The sequence below is a fragment of the Trachypithecus francoisi genome, unplaced genomic scaffold, assembly GCF_009764315.1.
Source record: "Trachypithecus francoisi isolate TF-2019V2 unplaced genomic scaffold, Tfra_2.0 Lachesis_group1, whole genome shotgun sequence".
Classification (NCBI taxonomy): domain Eukaryota; kingdom Metazoa; phylum Chordata; class Mammalia; order Primates; family Cercopithecidae; genus Trachypithecus; species Trachypithecus francoisi.
In genome coordinates, this window is record NW_022681454.1 from 67,502,708 (window position 1) to 67,529,415 (window position 26,708).

Sequence of the window (26,708 nt, forward strand, 5' to 3'; positions counted from 1 at the left end):
ACTTTTGGCATTATGTAATTGATCAGAGAGTCATTAAACTGTCCTAATGCCACTAGGTGCAAGTTAGTTATGGATAGGTGATCTCAAGTGTAAATAGTCAAAGTCAGTTATCGTTCCGGTAATCTTATGTTTATTTGATCTTATGCTGATTTAACTGTTTCAAACATGTAGATTTCAAAATATATACTACATTGTTCAATCTAAGGATATTTTACCGAATTTTGTACATATTCTGAAGTAAAAACATTGAATCAAAGTAGTCAACTTTTCCTGCGCATGTGGTACCAATTAGTTTTTATTTTATTTGTCTCTGAATTGTTCCATCAATACTTCCATTGAGTTATTTGGGGGTGATTTAATGATAGGAGATATAATCATCTTATCCTCTAAGTAACCAGGAGTATAAAATATGATGGATGGAATGTTTATTTAACATGAGTATCTCAAGAAATCGTGGATTAATAGATGTTAGTTACATTGTGTGTGTGTGTGTGTGTGTGTGTGTGTGTTTATAGCACTATTTTAGTAGACCTTGATAGTAGTTCATTAGGAAATATAGAAATATTTCTCCAAAGTGTTAAATACTGTCTGAAGAATACAAATCATCCATTTGTAAGAATTTGTATAATGGCTTCTGATTCCCCAAGTTCTATTTTATCAGAACAACTCTGTGTCAAAAGATGAATATGTCCAAACTGACCTAACTCCTACAAATATAAGTCAAATTAAGCAGCTCTCATCAGTAACAACTTAGTCTACCTCACAGAAAAGAACTTGATCTTATTTATAGTTATTTCATTACTAAGTGTAGTTATCATTATTCATTGAGAACATTATAGTATTTACAATCACTGAGAAAAAGTTTGTAATTTAACTCTAACATTATAACAAATGCTTGAAATCAAAGGGTAGAAAAAATCATGCTTAAATTTTATATAATAGTTACATTTTATTAATGCAGGTATTTAACTGGAGATGATAATTATGCAGTCAGAAAATTGAATCCACCAATTGTGGATGGATTTTTTTTTCCAGTGCTTCATTTCTATGCTTGCAGAATGTTTTTAACCATCAGAGAGAAACTAGTGAAAATGGCTTGCATTAACACCCTAATTTTACATATAAAAAGGCTCAACTATTTGCCCCTAATGCTAAGATAGTGAAAGAACTAGAATCAAAGCTCATCCTCAACTCCAGATCTGGGATTTCCAGCAGCCACAGTGATTTTTCAGATAACAAGTGTAAAAAGAAGAAAACAGTGCAACATCTAGACAAGTACTTTGTTTATAAACCCTTAATTTATCTGGGAGTATTTCAAGAATGTCAATCTAATTAGATATCCCAGTTCTCCCCTTGTCCTTGTGACTATGAGAATCAGCATCAAGGCTTGTAATATTTTGATTTCTTAGTATCTTCTACACTTAAAAGAATCCTCTGAAGATTAAAAAAAAAAAAATACAAATACCATTATGAATATTTTGTATGCCTTCAAGAACACTTAATCTAGATTCTGCAAATATTATTCTTAGCCCATATGTGTGGACTCATCAATTAAAATGCTTCCACTCTGTGCCAAGAAACCTAACAGTGGATACAAATCATAGACTGATCCAAGACGCCTATTACACAAATCTAAAATTTTCAGTGACAGTGAGTTGAAATTTAATGTATAGCAATAAAACTTTCATGAACTTGCCCAGGGTGTATATATAGTTTATGACCAGTGTTAAAATGTTGATAATATAGGTGATTCTATTTTTCTTGTGTGTGATTTGTATATGTAATATTGACAGTTAATGGCATATTCCTATCCCTATGTATACCATAATTTGCACATAGAGACAGTAATGGGGAAATTACAAGCACCTATATTTCTGTGGAGTCTCCTATGTATACTTGATATTAATCACTGTATCTTAAACAGGACATTGTCTGGCTGTGTTTTTCATTTTTGGAACAGGCTGGAAAAATCACATAGAAATCTTCATAAATAGAGTGTTCTGGTTGGGTACTTCGTGCTCTTAAAAAAAATAGTCTTTGGGAGGCCGAGACGGGCGGATCACGAGGTCAGGAGATAGAGACCATCCTGGCGAACACGGTGAAACCCCGTCTCTACTAAAAATACAAAAAACTAGCCGGGCGAGGTGGCGGGCGCCTGTAGTCCCAGCTACTCCGGAGGCTGAGGCAGGAGAATGGCGGGAACCCAGGAGGCGGAGCTTGCAGTGAGCTGAGATCCGGCCACTGCACTCCAGCCTGGGCGACAGAGCGAGACTCCGCCTCAAAAAAAAAAAAAAAAAAAAAAAAAAATAGTCAGTGTTTTGATTTCAACGTAACAATTTAGTAGGGAGATGGCCTACAACATTATGCGAAGCAGCAATCTTGATTCAATAGGGAATTTTCTGCCTATTCCATTGGAATTTTGAAATATTTGATGGAAAGTTGCATTAATTTATGTAAAAGGCAAGTGATGAATAGAGAAGTGCTTTGGAAGAGCAAAGGGAGATGATGCATTTAAAAAATATTTAGTGATATTTCAAATAAGATTTCCAAAAAAAACTCTGCATAAATGAATACAAATAAGATATTAATTTGCTAACTATGTTTAAGTAGACTTATGGGAAGTGTTTGTGTATGTATACCTAAAATATAATTTTATAGGAACATTTAACAAATCCATAATAAAGATATTATTATAAATCTTTTGCCTTGGCCTAGAATGTAAACATGCAAAGCCTATAAAATGATATAGATTAGACACAAATATGGCGAAAACTCGGATATATATATATAGGTTATGGTAGGCTGAATATGATGCCCTTCTAAAAAAAAATCCACAACCTATTCCTCAGAATCTCGAAATATGTTACTTTAAATGAAAAAGGGAATTTTGCTGCTGTGATTAGATTAAGAATCTTGAGATTGGTAGGTCATCCTGTATAGGGAGATTATCCTAAACCACTGTAGTCTAAGGGTGTTTATATTAATATAAGAGAGACAATAGAGTTAGATAAAAAGGAGATGTGATTACTGAACCAGAGGCTAGAGTGAGAGTTTTTTTTTTTTTTTTTTTTTTTTTTTCCTGAGATGGAGTCTCACCTTTTGGCCCTGGCTGAAGTGCAGTGCAGTGGCAAAATTTTGGCTCACTGCAACTTCCACCTCCCTTGTTCAAGCGATTCTCCTTCATCAGCCTCCTGAGTAGAGTAGCTGGGATTACAGGCGTCCGCCACCATGCCCGGCTAATTTTTATATTTTTAGTAGACACGGGATTTCTCCATGTTGGCCAGGCTGGTCTGGGATTCCTGTCCTCAGGTGATCCGGCCCTCCTCGGCCTCCCAAAGTGCTGGAATTACAGGCATGAGCCACCGCGCCCAGCGGAGTGAACGTGCTTTGAACATGAAGGAAGAGGCTGGAGCCAAGGAATTCCAGTAGTCTTTAGAGGATAGAAAAGACGTGGAAATGGATTTTCTTCTGAAACCTCCAGAAGAAACACAGCCCTGCCGACACCTTGAGTGTTAGACTTGTGACCTCTAGAACTGTAAGATAATAAATCTGTGTTGTTTTATGCCACTAGTTTTTTGGTAATTTGTTGTAGCAGCAATAGGAAATTTATATGATAGGATACTTTGGCCAGGCTTTGTTAAAATATATCCGAGTATCTGGAGGAATAGAATCAAGAGTCCCATATTCTATGACCAACATTACGTTTTAACTATGCATGTTCTGGCCAAGGTAATGTTATCACTGTACATTCTAAGGGAATATAAAATATGTTGATGTGGTGTTATCGCTTTGTTTCACTGAACGGAGGTCTAGTAATTAGAATGGACATTAGAATATTTTGTTTTATATTTATGTGTATTTTAATATGGAACCTTCCCAAATTCTTACCTCAATTGAGTTTAGATTCTATATTCACTGCACAACAAAAGTGTTTATATTATGGAAGTCATTTTTAAGTTATAGAAAGAACTATGTCAAAAACAAATATCCTACAGTGTTTTTAATGAACTAAGAAGAATCTGCTTCAGTACTCAAAAATCTTATTTTGTTCTGGTTTGCATACTTAATAATCTGTATGTAATGATTTGCATTAGTGGGTGTTTTGCATAAATCACTATGCTACATCTCTCTTTAAATTAGCTTTGCTAAACACCACATTATATATTATATTTAGAAGCATCACGTTAATTACCTTTAGAATCATAAATGTGTTTAAATCCCAAATCCTCTATTTATGAGCTGTTGGTAGTAAAATCATAGAGGCACTAAAAATATTTACAAATGTATTTATATATGTAATATATATAATTTATTAATTGATGTGCAAAATTCATTTATCTATTTCAAATAAAAATAAGATATAACCCACTCTAGGCGGCTATGACAGCAGTGGTAGAGAGTGATAACTGATGAACTAATGGCAATGAAAAAATGAAAAAGGATTAATAGATTGAAACAGGATTAAGTAAATAAATAAGTAAGTAAATAAATAAATAAATAAACAAACAAACTAGTCGGGTATAGCACTGCCCACCTATAATGCAGGGTACTTGGGAGGCTGAAGTGGGAAGACCTCCTGAGCTCAGGATTTCAAGGCTGCAGTAAGCCAAGACTGCACTACTGCACCCCAGACTGGGTGACAGAGTAAGACTCCATATCAAAAAACAAAACAAAACCAAAAACATAAACAAAAACAAAACAGAACAACAAAAAGGAATTCAACATAGAAGTCTAAAACTAGTTAGATGATTTTCAACAAAGGTTTCAAACATAGTCTGACCTTTTTCCATTAAATAACTATAGACTTTCTCTATAAAGTATTGTTAATCAACCATGTTTCCAGTATTTTTAATCGATTTTATTGGATCACAGATTGCTCTTACCTGTTTAACTTCTTTATCTATGGCAAGTTTCTACATTTGCAAACATTACATTATAGCAGTCAATTATATGTAGCCATTACTTCAAAAAGCATATTAAAATGATATTGATTGCACTGCTTAGCAATGTTCACTTGCCCCAGTTCCTCCTTGAATTTACAAGAATTGGTTATTTTTGCATCATTTTTGCTCATAAAATACGTAGTTAATCATTAAACTTGAGCTAGAATAAAACTTGTAATATAATGTCATAAAGGTTTTTTTCAAGTTTACTCAATTCTGCTTTTTTAAATAAAATTTCATCTACAAGTAAACTGACATTTGTCTGTTTTATCCATAAATTTTGAGAAAGTAATATTCTGTTATGTTTTTAATGATGATGTTACATCTTCACTACATGTCAGAAATATCTTATATCACTTTCCTGTTTCATTTACTTCCTGATAGATTGGATCTTTATTTTATTGGACACATACCACATGCTTGTTCTTTTTCTAGCTATAGAAGATACAAAGATAAATGAGGCCACTCTGTGCTTAAGAGTTGTATAATCTGGAATGCATGTACATAGATTTTCATAAGAACGATCTAACTTTCTATATCTGAGATATATAATACTTTCCCCAAACAATTTATTTTTAATATTCCTAGTTGTATGGTCACTGGCCAGGACACATGGAATTGTTGATTGCAATAGCCCAACTCACTAGTGCTTGGCACACAGTAGTTTTTCAGTACTAGGAAAAAAAAGGAAAGGAGAGAGGACGAGAAGAGAAGAGTTGCCAATAGCACTTTTTCTTTTGGTGGAGAGACCTGTTAAAAACCCATGAGATGGAGAGAGAGATGTCTTGAGTTTTGAGGAAAGGAATGTGCTGGGACAAAAAAGGAAGAGACTTATATATGAGTCCTTCAGATCTCTGCTGTGTTACTCCGCATGAATGTTTTATGTTACTTTTTACAAATTATTATTTATTAATCATGATGTATCAAGGTTTATGAAATGTACACATACATAATTTTAAATATATATAAACTAGATATTTATGGCTATCCGTATCATAATATTTGCTTCAAAGTGTTTACATGTGTATTCCTGAGTAGTAGAAAAAAATTGAATTTGCATTTAGCACGCAGGATATTTCTCAAAATCCACAGTTCATTTTATCTATGGTGCAGCATGCAGAGAGCAGTCATTATGTGTGTACTGTTAATCATTGTGAGGATTTATCTTCGCTTATTTTCAGAAGACAATATTCCAGTTTCACCAGAATATAAGTATGTAGAGATATTTCTTATATATTTGAATGCTGTCATATCAATGTATCAAGGTAGATCAAAAATAGTTGTAAAACTTTGTTTTAAGTAATACAACTAAGAGTTGATACAATTTCATGTCACAGAATGTGCAATAAAAAGTTGCTTAATTTTTTTCAGAGACAGTTGTTTCTCCTATTGCTTTTTATAATCAGCTTTGCAAAGCACTAAGGAAACAGCAAAAATTAAGACATTTATATACTCAAAGAAGAAATTAGATAATCTGAATAATCTTTAAAATAATTTTATGTGAGATGACATTAAACGTAACACTCTATTTAGAGCTATTCTTTCATTATTCTATGGAATAATACTCAAGAATGCAATATCTGAAGAAAGACTGCTAATGTCTGCCAATTCCTGGAGGACTGAACTTGGATAATTAACTTCTGTGCGTCAAAAAGGGACGACAATAGTTTCTACTTCCTAATGATGTTAGGAAGATTGAATGAGTTAATATATATAAAGTGCTTAAACTATAAACTGTCTGACACATAATGTTTCTTATAAATGTAATATATTATGTATTCTTATGGGACAGCAATTACAGTAGCCTCTTTGTTTATTCATACATACATATATTTGTTCATTCACTTAGCTGATATTGGTTAAACAATTCTCAAAGTAAAATTTGGACTTAGTTCTTTCTAATAACTGAAATGTATTCAAAATACATCTTGGGCATTCTGCAGCCAGTTATTATTTACATTTTATTTACTTTTTAAAACAAATAGAAATCTAGACTACTGTTCCAGTGGAACAAAAAATATGGGTTTTATGCCATTTAAACTTACGATGATAGATATATAATGATATGTTTTGTCAGCATTAGAAATTTCTCTGCGTGATCTGTTGGAGTGAAACATGGCCTTACATGTGATTTCAGCGGCAGATATTTCCCACAACTGAAGAATATGTGGTTTGATTCACTAACATTAGTCCCATGGCTTAAAAATTAAATATCTAGTAACATTACTAATATGGAACAGAATGTTGTGATTTGGCATTTTTTCTGGACTTTAAAAGGTTGACCAGCTGCAATCATTATTCCTGTATTTTTTCTAGTTCCAGCCTGTCATGTTGCTGTTAGAAATGATGCTATTTAAAGATATTGTGATTGGGATGTTTATGAGAGCCGCTGATAAACACTACTCAGGTCTCCCAGTCATTCTGTAGCCAGAAAGTTTATTTTTTTGTGTCTTCTGGCATAAAATTTCAGATTTTGAAGAAATCGTGTCAGATGGTCTCAGCGAGAATATATTTAGGCAGAGAACATGTGGTGATCCTGAATTTTAGTAGTATAATAGAAATTCAATCTATTTCTTTAAGCAATCAATAGATAAATAATTTATTATCACAATTCCTAGTGAATTAAATGATTCCTGTTGTTCATTTGGCTATATAAGACTAAGATCAATGAGAAGTGAGAAAGGAAAATGAGTAGGTTCTCTACATTTATGATGTGTTTGTTTTGCTTTTGAAAATGCTTGATGAGATTGGTTTAAATTGTGAAAATTTTGAAATAGTTTGCAATTGAATTAGAGTTCTCACTTTACAGCCTTGTTACTATTAGTGACTTAATATGTGGTTACCAAAACCCTATTTAATATGGATTTATAAGAGGAGACTAAGTTTTTATTGTTAAATATAAGCTATAAACATTTGTTTCTCAGCTAATTATGACTTAATTTCCTGTAAAACAAACTGCAGTATTCCATAATGGAAGTTTGATATTGATAAAACATTATTGAAAATTACATATGGGACTATATTATCTTGAATATAGTATAACTGAGTAATAGTGAGTTGATCAAAGTTTTCCAAATACACCATGCTACTAGATATAGCCTTATTTTATTCTAATACAATACTGCAAAAATTATTTAAATTCTGTTTCTCATACAATGGGGATTGTGGTTACTAAGATCAAATAATCATTGACACTTAGGTCTCTGTGTATTAAGAATTCTATTATAGGGTAATAACAAGTAATGAGTGGAAAACAAATTCTATGATAATTTATTTGGTGTGAAATTAATTTTGCTATTCAGAAGGAGGCATATTGTCATTATACACCTTGTTACATTTAATATTTGTTTTTGTAATTTGCACTGTTATTTTAGAGAATACTGTCTACGAATGCCAGTGATGTAGTTTTCTTTTTTTTTTTTTTAATTTCGTAAAAACAATTCTACTTTAATGTATGTTTTTAACCTTTCATTTTGAAATAATGTTATAATTAATTACAAAGGCTACAAAAATGATTCAAAGAGCTCCCTTACCATCTTCTGAGGGTAAGTTGCAGATGTGATACCCCTTTACCACTTCATATTTCAGTTTGTCCTTCCTAAAAACAAGAACACTCTACTACATGCCTTGAGTACAATATCAGGAAAATAACAATGATCCCATTTAATCCATCGAATCCACAGAATCCACTGATTGTGCCACAAAAGTCATTTATAGGTTTTGGATCCCATTCAAGATCACGTGCTGCATTTAGTTGTCTCATCTCTTTAGCATCCTTCAATCTGGAACAATCTTTACTATCATAGTCTTGACATTTTTAAAGAATACGGGCCAGTTACTTGATTTTTCTTTCAATTTGCATTTATCTGATGTTTTATCCTTATTTATGCATAAGAAGTGACACTGCATTCTCAGCATATCATATCAGGATGCAGCACAAGGCTGATTTGTCCCATCATTGGTTTTCATTTATGTAAAATTTTACCAGCTGATTAAGATGATATCTCCCAAGTATTACAGCCGCATGTTAAGTAATAAGTATGCTGTACTTATTAATAATTAATGATGTATTAATGAACATTTTTAAAGTATGCTGTACTTATTAATATTAATGATGTATTAATGAACATTTTTATTTTTATTATTTATTTATTTTTTTTAGGTTTTACAAACTCCTTTTATTGTAGTATGCTTAGGTTTAAATATTTTCATTCCTATTATGAACAGAGTTATTGCCCATTACATTTTCTTTTTTTTTTTTTTTTTTTATTATACTTTAAGTTCTAGGGTACATGTGCATGACGTTTATATCATGTATAACTCCCCAATGCAATCCCTCCCTCCTCCCCCCTCCCCATGATAGGCCCCAGTGTGTGATGTTCCCCTTCCCGAGTCCAAGTGATCTCATTGTTCAGTTCCCACCTATGAGTGAGAAATGCGGTGTTTGGTTTTCTCTTCTTGTGATAGTTTGCTAAGAATGATGGTTTCCAGCTGCATCCATGTCCCTACAAAGGACGCAAACTCATCCTTTTTGATGGCTGCATAGTATTCCATGGTGTATATGTGCCACATTTTCTTAATCCAGTCTGTCACAGATGGACATTTGGGTTGATTCAAGTCTTTGCTATTGTGAATAGTGCCGCAATAAACATACGTGTGCATGTGTTGTAGTAGAGTAATTTATAATCCTTTGGGTATATACCCAGTAGTGGATGGCTGGGTCATATGGTACATCTAGTTCTAGATCCTTGAGGAATCGCCATACTGTTTTCCATAATGGTTGAACTAGTTTACAATCCACCAACAGTGTAAAAGTGTTCCTATTTCTCCACATCCTCTCCAACACCTGTTGTTTCCTGACTTCTTAATGATTGCCATTCTAACTGGTGTGAGATGGTATCTCATTGTGGTTTGATTTGCATTTCTCTGATGGCCAGTGATGATGAGCATTTTTTCATGTGTCTGTTGGCTGTATGGATGTCTTCTTTTGAGAAATGTCTGTTCATATCCTTTCCCCACTTTTTGATGGGGTTGTTTGTTTCTTTCTTGTATATTTGTTTGAGTTCTTGGTAGATTCTGGATATTAGCCTTTTGTCAGATGAGTAGGTTGCAAAAATTTTTTCCCATTCTGTAGGTGCCTGTTCACTCTGATGGTAGTTTCTTTAGCTGTGCAAAAGCTCTTTAGTTTAATTAGATCCCATGTGTCAATTTTTGCTTTTGCTGCCGTTGCTTTTGGTGTTTTAGACATGAAGTCCTTGCCCATGCCTATGTCCTGAATGGTACTACCTAGATTTTCTTCTAGGGTTTTTATGGTATTAGGTCTAACATTTAAGTCTCTAATCCATCTTGAATTAATCTTTGTATAAGGGGTAAGAAAGGATCCAGTTTCAGCTTTCTACTTATGGCTAGCCAATTTTCCCAGCACCATTTATTAAATAGGGAATCCTTTCCCCATTTCTTGTTTCTCTCAGGTTTGTCAAAGATCAGATGGCTGTAGATGTGTGGTATTATTTCTGAGGACTCTGTTCTGTTCCATTGGTCTATATCTCTGTTGTGGTACCAGTACCATGCTGTTTGGTTACTGTAGCCTTGTAGTATAGTTTGAAGTCAGGTAGCGTGACGCCTCCAGCTTTGTCCTTTTGACTTAGGATTGTCTTGGCAATGCGCGGCTCTTTTTTGGTTCCATATGAACTTTAAAGCCGTTTTTTTCCAATTCTGTGAAGAAAGTCATTGGTAGCTTGATGGGGATGGCATTGAATCTAAATCACCTTGGGCAGTATGGCCATTTTCACGATATTGATTCTTCCTATCCATGAGCATGGTATGTTCTTCCATTTGTTTGTGTCCTCTTTGATTTCACTGAGCAGTGGTTTGTAGTTCTCCTTGAAGAGGTCCTTGACATCCCTTGTAAGCTGGATTCTAGGTATTTGATTCTCTTGAAGCAATTGTGAATGGAAGTTCATTCCTGATTTGGCTCTCTGCTTGTCTGTTACTGGTGTATAAGAATGCTTGTGATTTTTGCACATTAATTTTGTATCCTGAGACTTTGCTGAAGTTGCTTATCAGCTTAAGCAGATTTTGGCTGAGACAATGGGGTTTTCTAAATATACAATCATGTCATCTGCAAACAGGGACAATTTGACTTCTTCTTTTCCTAACTGGATACCCTTGATTTCTTTCTCTTGCCTGATTGCCCTAGCCAGAACTTCCAACACTATGTTGAATAGGAGTGGTGAGAGAGGGCATCCCTGTCTTGTGCCAGTTTTCAAGGGAATTTTTCCAGTTTTTGCCCATTCAGTATGATATTAGCTGTGGTTTGTCATAAATAGCTCTTATGATTTTGAGGTACGTTCCATCAATACCAAATTTATGGAGCGTTTTTAGCATAAAGGGCTGTTGAATTTTGTCAAAAGCCTTTTCTGCATCTATTGAGATAATCATGTGGTTCTTGTCTTTGGTTCTGTTTATTGCTGGATTACGTTATTGATTTGCGAATGTTGAACCAGCCTTGCATCCCAGGGATGAAGCCCACTTGATCATGGTGGATAAGCTTTTTGATGTGCTGCTGAATCCGGTTTGCCAGTATTTTATTGAGGATTTTTGCATCGATGTTCATCAGGGATATTGGTCTAAAATTCTCTCTTTTTGTTGTGTCTCTGCCAGGCTTTGGTATCAGGATGATGTTGGCCTCATAAAAAGAGTTAGGGAGGATTCCCTCTTTTTCTATTGATTGAAATAGTTTCAGAAGGAATGGTACCAGCTCCTCCTTGTACCTCTGGTAGAATTCAGCTGTGAATCCATCTGGTCCTGGACTTTTTTTGGTGGTAGGCTATTAATTGTTGCCTCAATTTCAGAGCCTGCTATTGGTCTATTCAGGGATTCAACTTCTTCCTGGTTTAGTCTTGGGAGAGTGTAAGTGTCCAGGAAATTATCCATTTCTTCTAGATTTTCTAGTTGATTGCGTAGAGGCATTTATAGTATTCTCTGATGGTTGTTTGTATTTCTGTGGGTGGTGTGGTGATATCCCCTTTATCATTTTTTATTGCGTCTATTTGATTCCTCTCTTTTCTTCTTTATTAGTCTAGCTAGCGGTCTGTCAATTTTGTTGATCTTTTCAAAAAACCAACTCCTGGATTCATTGATTTTTTGGAGGGTTTTTGTGTCTCTATCTCCTTCAGTTGCTCTCTGATCTTAGTTATTTCTTGCCTTCTGCTAGCTTTTGAATGTGTTTGCTCTTGCCTCTCTAGTTCTTTTTGTGATGTTAGAGTGTCCATTTTAGATCTCTCCTGCTTTCTCTTGTGGGCATTTAGTGCTATAAATTTCCCTCTACACACTGCTTTAAATGTGTCCCAGAGATTCTGGTATGTTGTATCTTTGTTCTCATTGGTTTCAAAGAACATCTTTATTTCTGCTTTCATTTCGTTATGTACCCAGTAGTCATTCAGGAGCAGGTTGTTCAGTTCCATGTAGTTGAGCGGTTTGGATTGAGTTTCTTAGTCCTGAGTTCTAGTTTGATTGCACTATGGTCTGAGAGACAGTTGTTATAATTTCTGTTCTTGTACATTTGCTGAGGAGTGCTTTACTTCCAATTATGTGGTCAATTTTGGAATAAGTGCGATGTGGTGCTGAGAAGAATGTATATTCTGTTGATTTGGGGTGAAGAGTTCTATAGATGTCTATTAGGTCCGCTTGGTGCAGGGATGAGTTCAATTCCTGGATATCCTTGTTAACTTTCTGTCTCGTTGATCTGTCTAATGTTGACAGTGGAGTGTTGAAGTCTCCCATTATTATTGTATGGGAGTCTAAGTCTCTTTGTAAGTCTCTAAGGACTTGCTTTATGAATCTGGGTGCTCCTGTATTGGGTGCATATATATTTAGGAGAGTAGCTCTTCCTGTTGAATTGATCCCTTTACCATTATGTAATGGCCTTCTTTGTCTCTTTTGATCTTTGATGGTTTAAAGTCTGTTTTATCAGAGACTAGGATTGCAACCCCTGCTTTTTTTGTTCTCCATTTGCTTGGTAGATCTCCTCCATCCCTTTATTTTGAGCCTATGTATGTCTCTGCATGTGAGATGGGTCTCCTGAATACAGCAGACTGATGGGTCTTGACTCTTTATCCAGTTTGCCAGTCTGTGTCTTTTAATTGGAGCATTTAGTCCATTGACATTTAAGGTTAATATTGTTATGTGTGAACTTGATCCTGTCATTATGATATTAACTGGTTATTTTGCTCGTTAGTTGATGCAGTTTCTTCCTAGCCTCGATGGTCTTTACATTTTGGCATGTTTTTGCAATGGCTGGTACCGCTTGTTCCTTTCCATGTTTAGGGCTTCCTTCAGGGTCTCTTGTAAGGCAGGCCTGGTGGTGACAAAATCTCTAAGCATTTGCTTATCTGTAAAGGATTTTATTTCTCCTTCACTGATGAAATTAGTTTGGCTGGATATGAAATTCTGGGTTGAAAATTCTTTTCTTTAAGAACGTTGAATATTGGCCCCCACTCTCTTCTGGCTTGTAGAGTTTCTGCCGAGAGGTCTGCTGTTATTCTGATGGGCTTCCCTTTGTGGGTAACCCGACCTTTCTCTCTGGCTGCCCTTAAGATTTTTTCCTTCATTTCAACTTTGGTGAATCTGGCAATTATGTGTCTTGGAGTTGCTCTTCTGGAGGAGTATCTTTGTGGCGTTCTCTGTTTTTTCTGAATTTGAATGTTGGCCTGCCCTACTAGGTTGGGGAAGTTCTCCTGGATGATATCCTGAAGAGTGTTTTCCAACTTGGTTCCATTTTCCCCCTCACTTTCAGGCACCCCAATCAGACGTAGATTTGGTCTTTTTACATAATCCCATACTTCTTGCAGGCTTTGTTCATTTCTTTTTCTTCTTTTTTCTTTTGGTTTCTCTTCTCGCTTCATTTCATTCATTTGATCCTCAATCGCTGATACTCTTTCTTCCAGTTGATCGAGTCGGTTACTGAAGCTTGTGCATTTGTCACGTATTTCTCGTGTCATGGTTTTCATCTCTGTCATTTCGTTTATGATCTTCTCTGCATTAATTAATCTAGCTGTCAATCTTCCACTTTTTTTCAAGATTTTTAGTTTCTTTGCGCTGGGTACGTAATTCCTCCTTTAGCTCTGAGAGGTTTGATGGACTGAAGCCTTCTTCTCTCATCTCGTCAAAGTCATTCTCTGACCAGCTTTGATCCATTGCTGGCGATGGGCTGCTCTCCTTGCAGGGGGAGATGCGCTCTTATTTTTGAATTTCCAGCTTTTCTGCCCTGCTTCTTCCCCATCTTTGTGGTTTTATCTGTCTCTGGACTTTGATGGTGGTGACGTACGGATGGGGTTTTGGTATAGGTGTCCTTCCTGTTTGATAGTTTTCCGTCTGACAGTCAGAAGGACTGTCTGTTGGTTGTTGGAGATTGCTTGAGGTCCACTCCAGACCCTGTTTGCCTGGGTATCAGCAGCAGAGGTTGCCGAAGATAGAATATTGCTGAACAGCGAGTGTACCTGTCTGATTTTCTTTGGAAGTTTCCTCTCAGGGGTGACGCCACCCTGTGAGGTGTGGGGTGTCAGACTGCCCCTAGTGGGGGATGTCTCCCAGCTAGGCTACTCAGGGGTCAGGACCCACCTGAGCAGGCAGTCTGTCCGTTCTCGGATCTCAACCTCCGCGTTAGGAGATCCACGGCTCTCCCCAAAGCTGTCAGACAGAGTCTTTCGCGTCTGCACCGCCCCCGCTCTTTCCCCTAATGGACTGCAGCTGTGCGCTGTCCGCAGCGGTAGCGTCTATAGAGACAGGCAGGCTTCCTTGAGCTGCTGTGAGCTCCACCCAGTTCGAGCTTCCCAGCGGTTTTGTTTACCTACTTAAGCCTCAGCAATGGCGGGCGCCCCTCCCCCAGCCTCGCTGCTGCCTTGCCGATAGATCGCCGCAGACGGCTGTGTTAGCAGTGAGGGAGGCTCCGTGGGCGTGGGACCCTCCCGGCCAGGTGTGGGATATATTCTCCTGGTGTGCCTGTTTCCTTAAAGCGCAGTATTGGGGTGGGAGTTACCCGATTTTCCAGGTGTTGTGTGTCTCAGTTCCCCTGGCTAGGAAAAAGGGATTCCTTTCCCCCTTGCGCTTCCAGGTGAGGCGATGCCTCGCCCTGCTTCAGCTCACGCTGGTCAGGCTGCAGCAGCTGACCAGCACCGATTGTTCGGCACTCCCTAGCGAGATGACCCCAGTACCTCAGTTGAAAACGCAGAAATCACCGGTCTTCTGTGTCGCTCGCGCTGGGAGTTGGAGACTGGAGCTGCTCCTATTCGGCCATCTTGCTCCGCCCCCCCAGTGATGTAGTTTTCTATTTTTATTATTGTCATTTTCTTTTCAAATTAACAACAATGTGAATGTGACTTCAAAATAATATTTAAAGAATATGCTTCGAACTATAAAGTATAATCACATCAGAAATTATTTATTAGCAATTAAGTTATTTTCATTTCCTGCTGGAAGCAACTAATTTTTAATATTTTCCGATTTTCAAGTATTTGAAAAAAACGAACTCTACTGAATGTTACATTTTAGTTTATAAATTCTTTTATTAAAATAGATATCCTCTCTCTAGAACTACTGTCATTTAAGGCCAGGTTTTGGTAAAATGATCATTTCAAAACTTCACTGACGTCATATATCAAAAGATCCAGTTGCAGGCTTTTAAGATGGAGTGATTGTAGGTTTTTGTCTGAGTGAGCAGATTGAATTTTTATTTGAGAAAGAAACCTTTAAAATACCTTCTTTCTTTAGTACAGTACAGAAAGTAGTTGGTACTAAGTGTGTTGAGAATGCACTGTTAGTTACTTCTCCTGGTCCAATAGTATCAAATGACAACACAGTAAGGAGGATATAATAAGTATGTAAGTATATAAAATTTATATCATGTATTATAAAAATATAAAGTGTGTAATATTACACATTTGTGAGTGTGTATGTTATAATATGTCTGTCTTACTTTTTTGTTAATAATTTTGAATAAGTTTGTAATTCAATAACTGCAATTCTTGTTTACTTTAGGAAATCTAGTTACTCATTTTCTTACATTCAAATGCTAATATGTATCCCAAAACAAAGATAGCAAAGTAATCACTATATGTAGCTTTATTAAACCAGCTGCAAAAGATGTACATGATTCTCTTAGAGATGTTTGTATGTGTATGTGGTGTGCATATATGTATATATAAAATAAAATATGGATTTATCTACATCTGCATTTCATTTAAAAATATATACATACATATATATGTAGTCTGTGGGAGGCAGTTAATTTAAATTGTCACATGATCATATACATAGTAAGGATAAATACTGAAAGACAGTGTTATACTGAAATTCAGTGTAGACAGTATTATACTATTATTCAGATAAATACTGAAAGACAGACATAAAAATAAAAGATGCATTCACTATGCTAATGCCAATACTATTTCATCTTAGAAAATATAAACTAAAGATAAATTCATTGGCTGTAGGTTTTGTAATTTTCCATGTTTCTCTGGAAATTCTGTAACTATAGCTTAGGTTTTTAGATTAGCTAGGGCTTATCTTCCTATTTTTCCCTCTTCCCTTTTCCACCTTTGTGAAGAAGTGAAAGAATGGAAAGTCTTACGAAGAGAGTCATAAGACACATAGATTTAAAACCATACTTCATCTTTCATCATTTCAAAAGTCTGTTCTTTACTGAAAGAATACATTTTATCTTAAAAATACACTCAAGTCAGGCACAGTGACTCACGCTTGTAATCCCAGCACTTTGGGTGGCCGAGGTGGGTGGATCACGAGGTCAGGAGTCGAGACCAGCCTGGCCAAGATGATGAAACCCCATCTCTACTAAAAATACAAAAATTAGCTGGCACAGTGGTGGGCGCCTGTAACCCCAGCTACTCGGGAGGCTGAGGCAGGAGAATCGCTTGAACCCGGGAGGCACAGATTGCAGTGAGCAGAGATCTCACCACTGTACTCTAGCCTGGGAGACATAGCAAGACTTCATGTGAAAAAAAAAAAAAATGAATACACTCAAGTTTTATAATTATTAAACATACTTATACATATAATTGTCTCTACATAAATATGAAGTTGTGTGTGGGTATATGTACATATATATTCTTTGACTTTTTTTTACAGTAGCTCTTATTTTATACAAATAGTTAGAGCTGGGAGTCACTTGACTTTTAATTCTTTATTTATTCTTCGCTCCAGAAGTCTCTAGATTTCCTTGAAATTAATTAATAATATTGTTTATTCACTTTACTATTCCTTGTCATATTCGTATGTCAGATACATATTCAATATATGCTAGATTCAAATATAGTTCTACCTATACTGTGCTGTGCCAAAAACAAATAAAAATGTATTGCTTTGAAGACATTTATACTGAAATTAAACAATTAAGTAACTGGATGACAGGTGGTGAGAGCCACTCTTGGAGCAGGAGGTTACAGATAAGTAAAGTGAGGAGACTAGAATGATCCATGTGATAATTGATTCAACTTAACAACTATAAAGTAGGACCATGTGCTATATATTCTTTATTAGCTTTAAATCCCAGAAAAATAAGTTATGCATATTAGAAACATTAAATGCCATTCTATTCTCCAGGAATTTTCAAGGCACATGAGATATATCAATAAATAATACAGTAAAAGTATTTCCCATCATGGAGGCTATATTCCTGTAAATGTAAGACAATTCACAAGTAAAGAAATAAGCATATAATTTAAAGCATTGCCATTATAAAGAAAAATAAGAAATTAATGAATGGTCAATCAGTCAGGAAGTTAATTCTGAAAATATGACATTTTTTAAAGACCTGAATAAAGTGAAGAGCAATTTAGATGAAGATAAGGAAGGATATTCTAAACTAAAAGAAATGCAAGTGTAAAGAGTCTGAGGCAGGACAAATTTAGAGTGCTCAAGAAACATGTAGAAGGTCATATCCATGAAAGGGAACAAGAGATAGTGGAGTTGATGACTTTAGAAATGTAGGCAGAGGATAGAGCGTGTGTGACCTAGTAATCCATAAGACAGGGTAGTGACGTGACCAAATTATAGCATGAACAATAACACACTGGCTCTTCTCAGAAAAACTCCCTGAAGGTCAGGAAGGTGTAAAGAAGTAGTCCAATTAGGAGAAAAATCATGGTGTCTTCAACCAGGGTGGATGCAGTTGTGTATTTTACGAAGTTGTCAGAAAAGTCTTCTAAGGACTAAGCAAACAACAGTGAAACAGACATAAGATTTTTCTAATTTTATAGCTCATCAGCAGACTAAACCAAATTATGCATGAATGAACAAACATATCGAATTACCAAGAAATACTAAAGGGTCAGGAAAATACCAAATACAAGCAGAAATAGTCCTCAGAGAAAGGCAAGGTTGCCAACAAAGATTATGATAACAGGCAATAGTGAGCCACAGGTTCAAGACAGCAGCAGTTCAGTAAACCTCAATACTGATCCAACTTCCAGCCTCAGCTTTCTAAGTTTAATTTTTTATAAAAGAAGCATTAATAATAATTCTTTTTAAAATAGTAATAATAATTTTTTAAAAGAAGAATTAATCCTAATATGATTTGCCTTAATTATTTCTTGAATTTTACTGACAAAATGATTCCACCAGAGTCTTTACTGAATATACAGAATCCTTGGTCTCAATTTGACCTACAGAGTCAGAATTTTCTGGAGAGAAGCCTAATACTCTCTGTTGTTTTGGAATACTGTAGTGGCCTAGACCTGCTTCATTAATAAGAAGTACTTTAATATGATAAAGTGTGCATAGCAGTGAGAAGTAGGGGCTTCCAGCTGTCAGATACTGACAGTTCATTTGGCCAAATTTTAATCTATAGAATCAAATGTAAAACACGTGTATTTTTAAATCTTGTGTTTAAATGAAGTAACATTACTGATGTGTAGGGACTTCTGCTGGAAAGTTTAAAAAGTGTCATCTGATGAAGTTTTTAACCCATTCATGGACTGTCATAGACTGAAAAGATTTCAATATTGTTTTATTTACCTCTCTCTAGTCTTTAAGACTTAATATGGGTATATACATCAAATACATAAGTTTTATTTATTTATTGTTTTAAATACAAGTAACCAATACTTGATTCTATTTGTAATTTACTGCCTACACAAAAAGTATTGGCTATAGGGATGCAATGAATGGTATTTTCTTATTCCATTTGACATAAATGAGGTTCATGTTTTCATCATGTTTACTTTGTTTTAAAGAGTAAGGAAGACATTGTTCTATACTGTGTAACTATCGATGTTTTAATTAACATTTGAAAGCCTGGCAATTTAATTAATAAAATGAATAAAATTAAGGAAATTTACTCATAACCTTTTATTAATTTAGAGTCATGAAAGCCTTGGATGCAGAAAACAGAGCATCTTATCTGTGTAAGCACTTTGCCTTTGGATCTCATCGAGCATTTCAAGCAGTGCCAAGTTCAGCGAAGAAGCTACAAATAATTTTGACTGAAAAAGGATGAAACCGTTAAAGAATTGTGAAAAGTTCATCACTGAAATCTTCTTAAACAATTTTCTACTATTTTACAACTGATATTATTACAAATAGTATTTATTTGGCACCCACCCTGTACCTGACATTGTACCTGAAGAATAAGATGTCAACCTTAAAAAATATGAATTTATATTATTGTCCCTATTATAAAGATTGAAAGTACATTTATAAAAGTTAACTAACAGAATTACATAGAAATGGCTGGCTGCCAAAATGCTTGAAGTCAGTTCTATCAGACTTCAAGCTATCTGTGCCATGGCAGGCCTTTCCATCTTGGAACACTGTGCCTTAAACTAGATTTCTATATCTGAAAAGTAAGGAAGATATATTGTTTTATACAACTGATGGCAGGATTTTGTATATCACTGTTTGTGTCATTAGGATATTAGAGATTTCTACATGATATCATTATCGATAAGTCAAACAGACACAGATGAACAATTCTGAACAATTCAGTACATACTAGACATAGGTACTGGAACTGGATAATCGAGTTCAGTTGGATGGCTGATGGTGGGACCCGCCATTAGAGTGGGAGTTTACAGATAAGTAAGGTGTGGAAGCTAGAATTATTTATGTAATAATTATTAGAGTTGGCAGCATCAGTATATATGCATCTTTAGGTTAATATAGGTAGTTATGCATAGGAATATGTATAGATATGCACAAGTTAATATACACATTTATGTCCTTGTCCTGTTAGTAAGAGGGCTTAAAAGCAATGACATCTCAGTGGCAAGAAACACACTCAACACCCATTTCTTGGTTTCTAATGCCTTTTCTAATAAAGGAAACCAGTGCTCTTTACAGAAATGAATGACTCTAGAACTGGAGCAGTGAATAAGCAAGATGAGCATAAAGTATCTGGTCTTTTAGTCCCAGAAGGTAAGAAAATAATGTAGAAATAACAGACAAACCCATAATGATAGGGGTATATCAAAGAGACATAGAAGCTCTGAAAGAGCTTCCAATGGCCAAAGCATTAGCAAATTCAGTAAAAAAATAAAGTATACAACTATATACAAAGGAGTAAAAATATCCATGTCATACTGATGCAAATAATTACATAAATTTAAAAATGAAGAAAAATAGACAAATTTCTCCTGCAGAATAATTTCTAATGATTTAAGTAGATAATCCACTATTAAGAAAGTGAATCATAAATTCCTACTCCTTAAATGTGGGCTGCAAAGAGTGACTTTCTTCCAAAAAAAATACAATATTGAATGCTGGGGAAAAAACAATGTTATAGTGGAGAAACAATAAACACCACGTCACTCAGGAAATCAAGGTTAACATAATGGCGATGATATGTTGGTAGTGTGTACCCTCAATATAATGTAATAGGATTGGCAATTTACTTTCGTGGTCATCCCCAAAAAACCCCATAACTCTGTTTTAATCGTGAAAAAATATTAATCCCAACTGAGAGACAGTTTACAAAATACCTGACCAGTGTGCTCCAAAAGTGTCAAGGTCATCAAATCAAGGAAACTTTGAAAAACTGCTATAACAAAGAGGAGCCTAAGAAAACATGATGACTAAATTAATGTGGTTTGCTGGATGGAATCCCAGGACAGAAAAAGGACATTAATTAAAGACTATGGGAATCTGAATAAACTGTGGACTTTAATTAATAATAATCTATCAGTATTGGTTCATTAATTGTGACAGATATAATGTATTAATATGGTATATTTCTAATAGGCGACACTAGATGTAAGTTATGTGGAAACTCTGTTATCTTATTTTTCTATAAAAATTAAACTATTCTAAATTTAAAACTTTAAAAATTTGAAACAGACAAAACAATTAGTTCATAACAGGAACTGTAGTAGCCTAAAGGATCTCCATCTTGCATATCATACTAGTATGCAAAGGTTAGTTCTAACACAGATGCTACAATACGGGAAGAATTTGGAATATTTCCACATATCTGAAAGCTACAACTCAGAAGTTTTAGAAATTATTTTGTACTCTTCACAACTTGATTTCTTTGGTATTTTTTTCTATCCTTATACAGGGACAATGACAGTTTTATGATTTGACATCACCCATAAAAATTTTACAAGCATAAATGCTCTAAGTCATCATTCTCATTTGATACCAGACTTAAAAGGTTGAGCAGGCAGAGAATGAGCAAAAGGTATCAGCGAGGGAGACAAATAACATAAATTGAGCATGCTCCTTGATGCTGACAAACCTGGTTACAGTTATTTTAATGTGCATGATACTTGCAGTGGTGTAGAATTGCTGCCATTCACAATTTGTGCATCATCATTATGTCCCCAGGAGCTGTCATCAGCTTTACCCAGAAGATGCAAAGATGCTCTTGTCACAAAGGAAATTATCCCTGACCTACTCTGAGCTCAGAAATGGTCTTCTCCCCTCATTCTAAACCAGTATTTTAGAGCACATTCTTAGCCACTGAACTACACTGGCGTTTGTTAACTTAAATGTTTGAAAGTGAAATAGTTTATGCTTTACTTTGATGAATGCAAGTAAATAACAAAGTATTGCACTTTAGGCTGATTGTGTCTGTGTTGGTATTTATTTGTTGTCTTTACCCACAAATGATTATTTTATTGAAGAACTGATTAAGTTTTAAAATGAAGTGCACATTTCAAACTAATATTATCCTATGATGAGATAAATTCAGGTTTGAATGATATTTAATTATATATTTATTTGCCATTCATTCATCCATCCATCAATTCAATGAACAAATATTCATTAAATTTCTATATGCTAAACAATTTTCTCATCTTGGAAGTGTAGCAGTGAACTAAACTAAACCAATTCCTGCCTTCATGGAGCATACTTATTAAACAATTTATGACTAGCAAGATGGTAATACCATCAATTCATTAAGTAAAAACTGGCAGCTATCTACGAGAAATAGTTAAATCTGAAAAAATGATTTCACTATAGTAAAGTGAGTGAAGAACTCTGAAGACTTAGTCTTTCTTTGGGTTTTTTACTGTTGTGTTATGCAATACATATGTAGTGATACTGGGAAATTGAGTTTAATTCATGATTCAAGATAATTCATACAGATATTCACTACTGAATAAAATATATTCAAAAATTCACTGTCTTCCTTAATCGTCTCTTGTTTCTATTTCAGTAGTGTTAGCACTTTTCAATAAACACTACAGTGAACTAGGGAGCCCATATCTTACTCTATGTTGCCATGTCTTTTAGACATGCTATCTATACAAATATAAGCAGATTGATAAAAAGAATTTTGACTCAAATATTCAGATGTTTTTCAAACTCAAAATATCCAGACATATCCGAATATATGTCCGGATATATAAGTTCTATTTTCATTATAAAACCACAAGTAGTGGTTTCATAGACAGTATATCAAATTGTGATGATCACCAGAAGTGATTATGATTTCTAAGGAAATATTTGAGAAAAATGAAAATTAAAAAAAGTTTATTTTATTTGTTATTATTTTAAAGTGTACCATAACTTTGGTGGCATGTTTCTTAAGGAACCTGCCCATGTTTAATATATACATTTATTAATGATTTTAGGATTCATGTAATTTCAAATGTAATAAATTATAAAAGAGAGTTTGTGTTGTACAAATGCGGTAATATAATCATGTATCTATTAGCATAATGGGATATGTCATACAGAGCTCATACATTTTAGAAATGTAGAAGATATGTAAAATAATCAGGAGTATCTTTATTCTATAAAATATAAAGTAAAATAATTTATGTTTCTAAACTACTTGGAAAAAATATAGACAGTTTTATCATGAAAAAATCCTGAAGATATTTAGCTGATTTATATTTGTAAAAAATCTTCACAATCTTTAAACATTATATAGATAAACTAAAATTTAATTTTTTTTAATAGTGCTACATTCTCAAAATGCAATATATGTAATACACATAACAGGCTTACTTTTAGGGCCTCATCTAATCAAGCTGTTCCTTATTTAAACTATTTTGCAGCTCCATCTCCAGTCACCAATGTGAAAAAAGGGAAGATTGCAAAAAACAGCATCTCTTTGTCTTGGCAAGAGCCAGATCGCCCCAATGGAATCATCCTGGAGTATGAAATCAAGTATTTTGAAAAGGTAAGACTAACAGAATAAAAAAAATGTCTTCAGTTTCTTTCTTTCTTTTTTTTTTTTCACTTTAGCAACTGCAGTTATCCAATTTGTAGAAGAGTATGTTGCAATTTTATGTATAAATCAATGACAATTGATTCTGCAGTCATAATTATGGATGCTAGAAGTGTACAGGGAGCTCTCTATTCATGTTCTGCTGCTGCCAAATAGTTTACACAGCTTAGATACTGCCATATAGTCTAATATCAGCTTAACTGAGTTGAACAGCATTAAAAGATGAAGTCATAGGACATTTGAAAGTGTTACAAAGACATAAGCTATAGACTTTCAGTAGTGACTGCAGTATGTTAACAGAGAAATCATGTGTGCTTATGGCCAGTAACTCAACATAACACCTATACTATTAAGGTAATATGAAAAAAGATAAGACACATATATCACATACAATTTTTAAAGATTCTTAGCAAACATTTGGCACTGTAGTATAAAATTTATGTTTAAATTTCAGGTTAAAAAATAAAAGCATATATGCATCACATTCCCCATATTTTCTTGATTTCCTCTTGTTCTATGAGTCTCTTAGAGATACTTTTAGACATTTTGCCATAATAGCTATTGAGGTCAGGTCTCAAGGTTGTCATAAACTCTTTTCCTCTTTTCTGAATTCACAAGCAAGTGAGTCATTGATGAAAGAGTCATACAGATGGAAGCTGAAAAAGCTTGCAATTTCTAAAACTGGGCTGGAGTATGTGGCTTACATATGTAGCCACCATGAGTCTTCCTGCTACTTCTGACTCATTCATCTGTGATTTTTCTACTGGCTGGATCTGAATGTCATACACACCTTAGGAAAACCTGAGTTCTAAAAGAGGAGATAAAGATAGATGGGAACCCAAACCAGCCTCTGAGAACTGGGTTGGAGACCCTGACCCAGAAATATTGGTCCTATGGATGTAGGGATAGAAATGAACATGTAAAAAATGCAGGCATGAAGATCCCCAAAAAGAAGAGAAGGACTGAGTCACACTACTTACTCAATTGCTTTTCCAAACTCACAGACATCATTCCTTCTTTTTTTCTGGAAGAGTAAAAGGTACGGTAGGAAGTACAAAATCTTACTTTACAATACCTAAGAACTTGCCCAAGCTAGAGCATTGGAAAAGAGACAGAGAATAAATGGTTCTCCTCACCATATATATATATATATGCATGGATAAAAGAGTTTAGGGCCTGGCGCGGTGGCTCACGCCTGTAATTCCAGCACTTTGGAAGGCTGAGGTGGGTGGGTTGCCTGAGGTCAGTAGTTCGAGATCAGCCTGCCCAACATAGTGAAACCTCGTCTATACTAAAAATACAAAAAAAAAAAAAAAAAATCAGCTGGGTGTGGTGGTAGGCACCTGTAATCCCAGCTACTCGGGAAGCTGAGGGCGGAAGAATTGCTTGAACGCAGGAAGCGGAGGTTGCAGTGAGCCGAGATCGCACCATTGCACTCCAGTCTGGGCAACAAGAGCAAAACTCAGTCTCAAAGGGGAAAAAAAAAAGAGTGTAGGTAAGTGTATTGTATATTAATTTGTCACAGTATAGAAAATTTAAAAATACATTTTCTTCTTTCATTCATCGATTCAACAATTGCCTGTGTAAAAATACAACAAAGGATAAAACAATGGGGAGTGATGGAGAAAGGTTATCCACATATTTACAGGTTTTTGTTGTTTCTACAATGTTCATGTATGGATTATGCTAATAGATAAATGAATAATCAACCATTTTTGAAATAGTCATCTTTCTAGGAATGACTTACTGGTAGTATTATATACAACTATCAGATCATTAGGAAACATAAATGGTGATACATATTTCAAAAATAGGTTATCAAATACTTTATTCACCAAGAATGCTCTTAGAGAATACCTCTGAGACAAAATTATGTTAGGATATGGTTAACATTGTTTAATGTCAACAAAACTGTAGTTAATCAAGTGGAATATAGTGACATTAAAATTTCTCACTGATTACTGTTCTCATGAGATTAGTAGTAAAAAACAGCATTGCAAATTCCAGAGGTCTATAATTTAAACATAGGCTATGTCAAAAAACAATTTGTAAAATTAAGGTTTATATTTCTTATTCAAGTTTTTGTAACCTTTGTTACTCTATATTGCTGCAAAGCTATGTAGAGTTATATAAATATATATTAACACATCCTGAATTCTGTTGTTAACTTTGTTTCTCAATTTTGATTGTGATTAAAGTTGATTTTGAATGAAGAAAAATGCAAAATAGAATTCAAAAACTGTATATTTTACTATCTTAGATGCAATAAGGGTTAACAGCAGGGAGACTAAAATTTTAATAAGTACTTATATTTTCTTTTATCTCTGAATCAACTAGCTGGATTAATGACTAGCTTTCTTTTTTGTTCTTGAGGAAAGCATCCTATTTTTTTCTCCTTATGAATAACCTTTGATTGTTTTCATGACCACTTCCTAGCATATGCATTAATTTCATTATATGTGTAATATTCAATATTAATGAGAATTTATCTTTTCTTAAAAAATTGCTGATTCTGTTAGAACAAAGTTATTCAACAAGTGGTAATGAGGAGTTTCTATTAAATATTTCTTCTACTGAGTTTTATCCATATTGTGATATTATTTTCTTTATAGTTCAATTTCTTTTTGAGTTACATTTATTTAGGTATGATTTGGTCTTATATTTACTAATTCAAATTTAATGCTTCAGTATTCCATTATATGATCTGTATAACTCAAATAAAGAAAAAATGACTTGGGAAAAAGGTTTCTAAACATATTTCCAATAAATTAATAATAAGTTGCTTGTTTACATTAACTAAAAGCAGCAAAATCTTTATATAATATATTGGTAGAAGTTATTATTTTGGTCAGTGTTTTCCTTTGTAAAATAAAGGTATTAATTCCTGGACCATAGTGCATGAGCCAAACATTTAAGTATATCTATATTATACCTATAAAGTTTTTTTAAGACTTTCATTTATAAAAAATGGATTATGAGCTTTTATACCATGTATTGAGGTAGGGATCCTGATAGGTTTTCAGAGCTGATTTTGAGCTTTCAGAATACCACCATTTTATTGGATGGCTTTTGGC

The 26,708-nt window shown here is 34.5% G+C and overlaps 1 protein-coding gene across 1 annotated transcript in view; it reads left to right on the forward strand.

Moving 5' to 3' along the window:
• Positions 1-26,708, forward strand: part of EPHA5 (EPH receptor A5) — a 351,895-nt gene that overhangs the window by 239,305 nt on the left and 85,882 nt on the right. Inside the window, exon 6 of the mRNA XM_033214556.1 lies at positions 23,462-23,586. Within this exon, the coding sequence (XP_033070447.1) occupies positions 23,462-23,586 (125 nt within the window). The remainder of the gene's footprint in view (positions 1-23,461; positions 23,587-26,708) is intronic.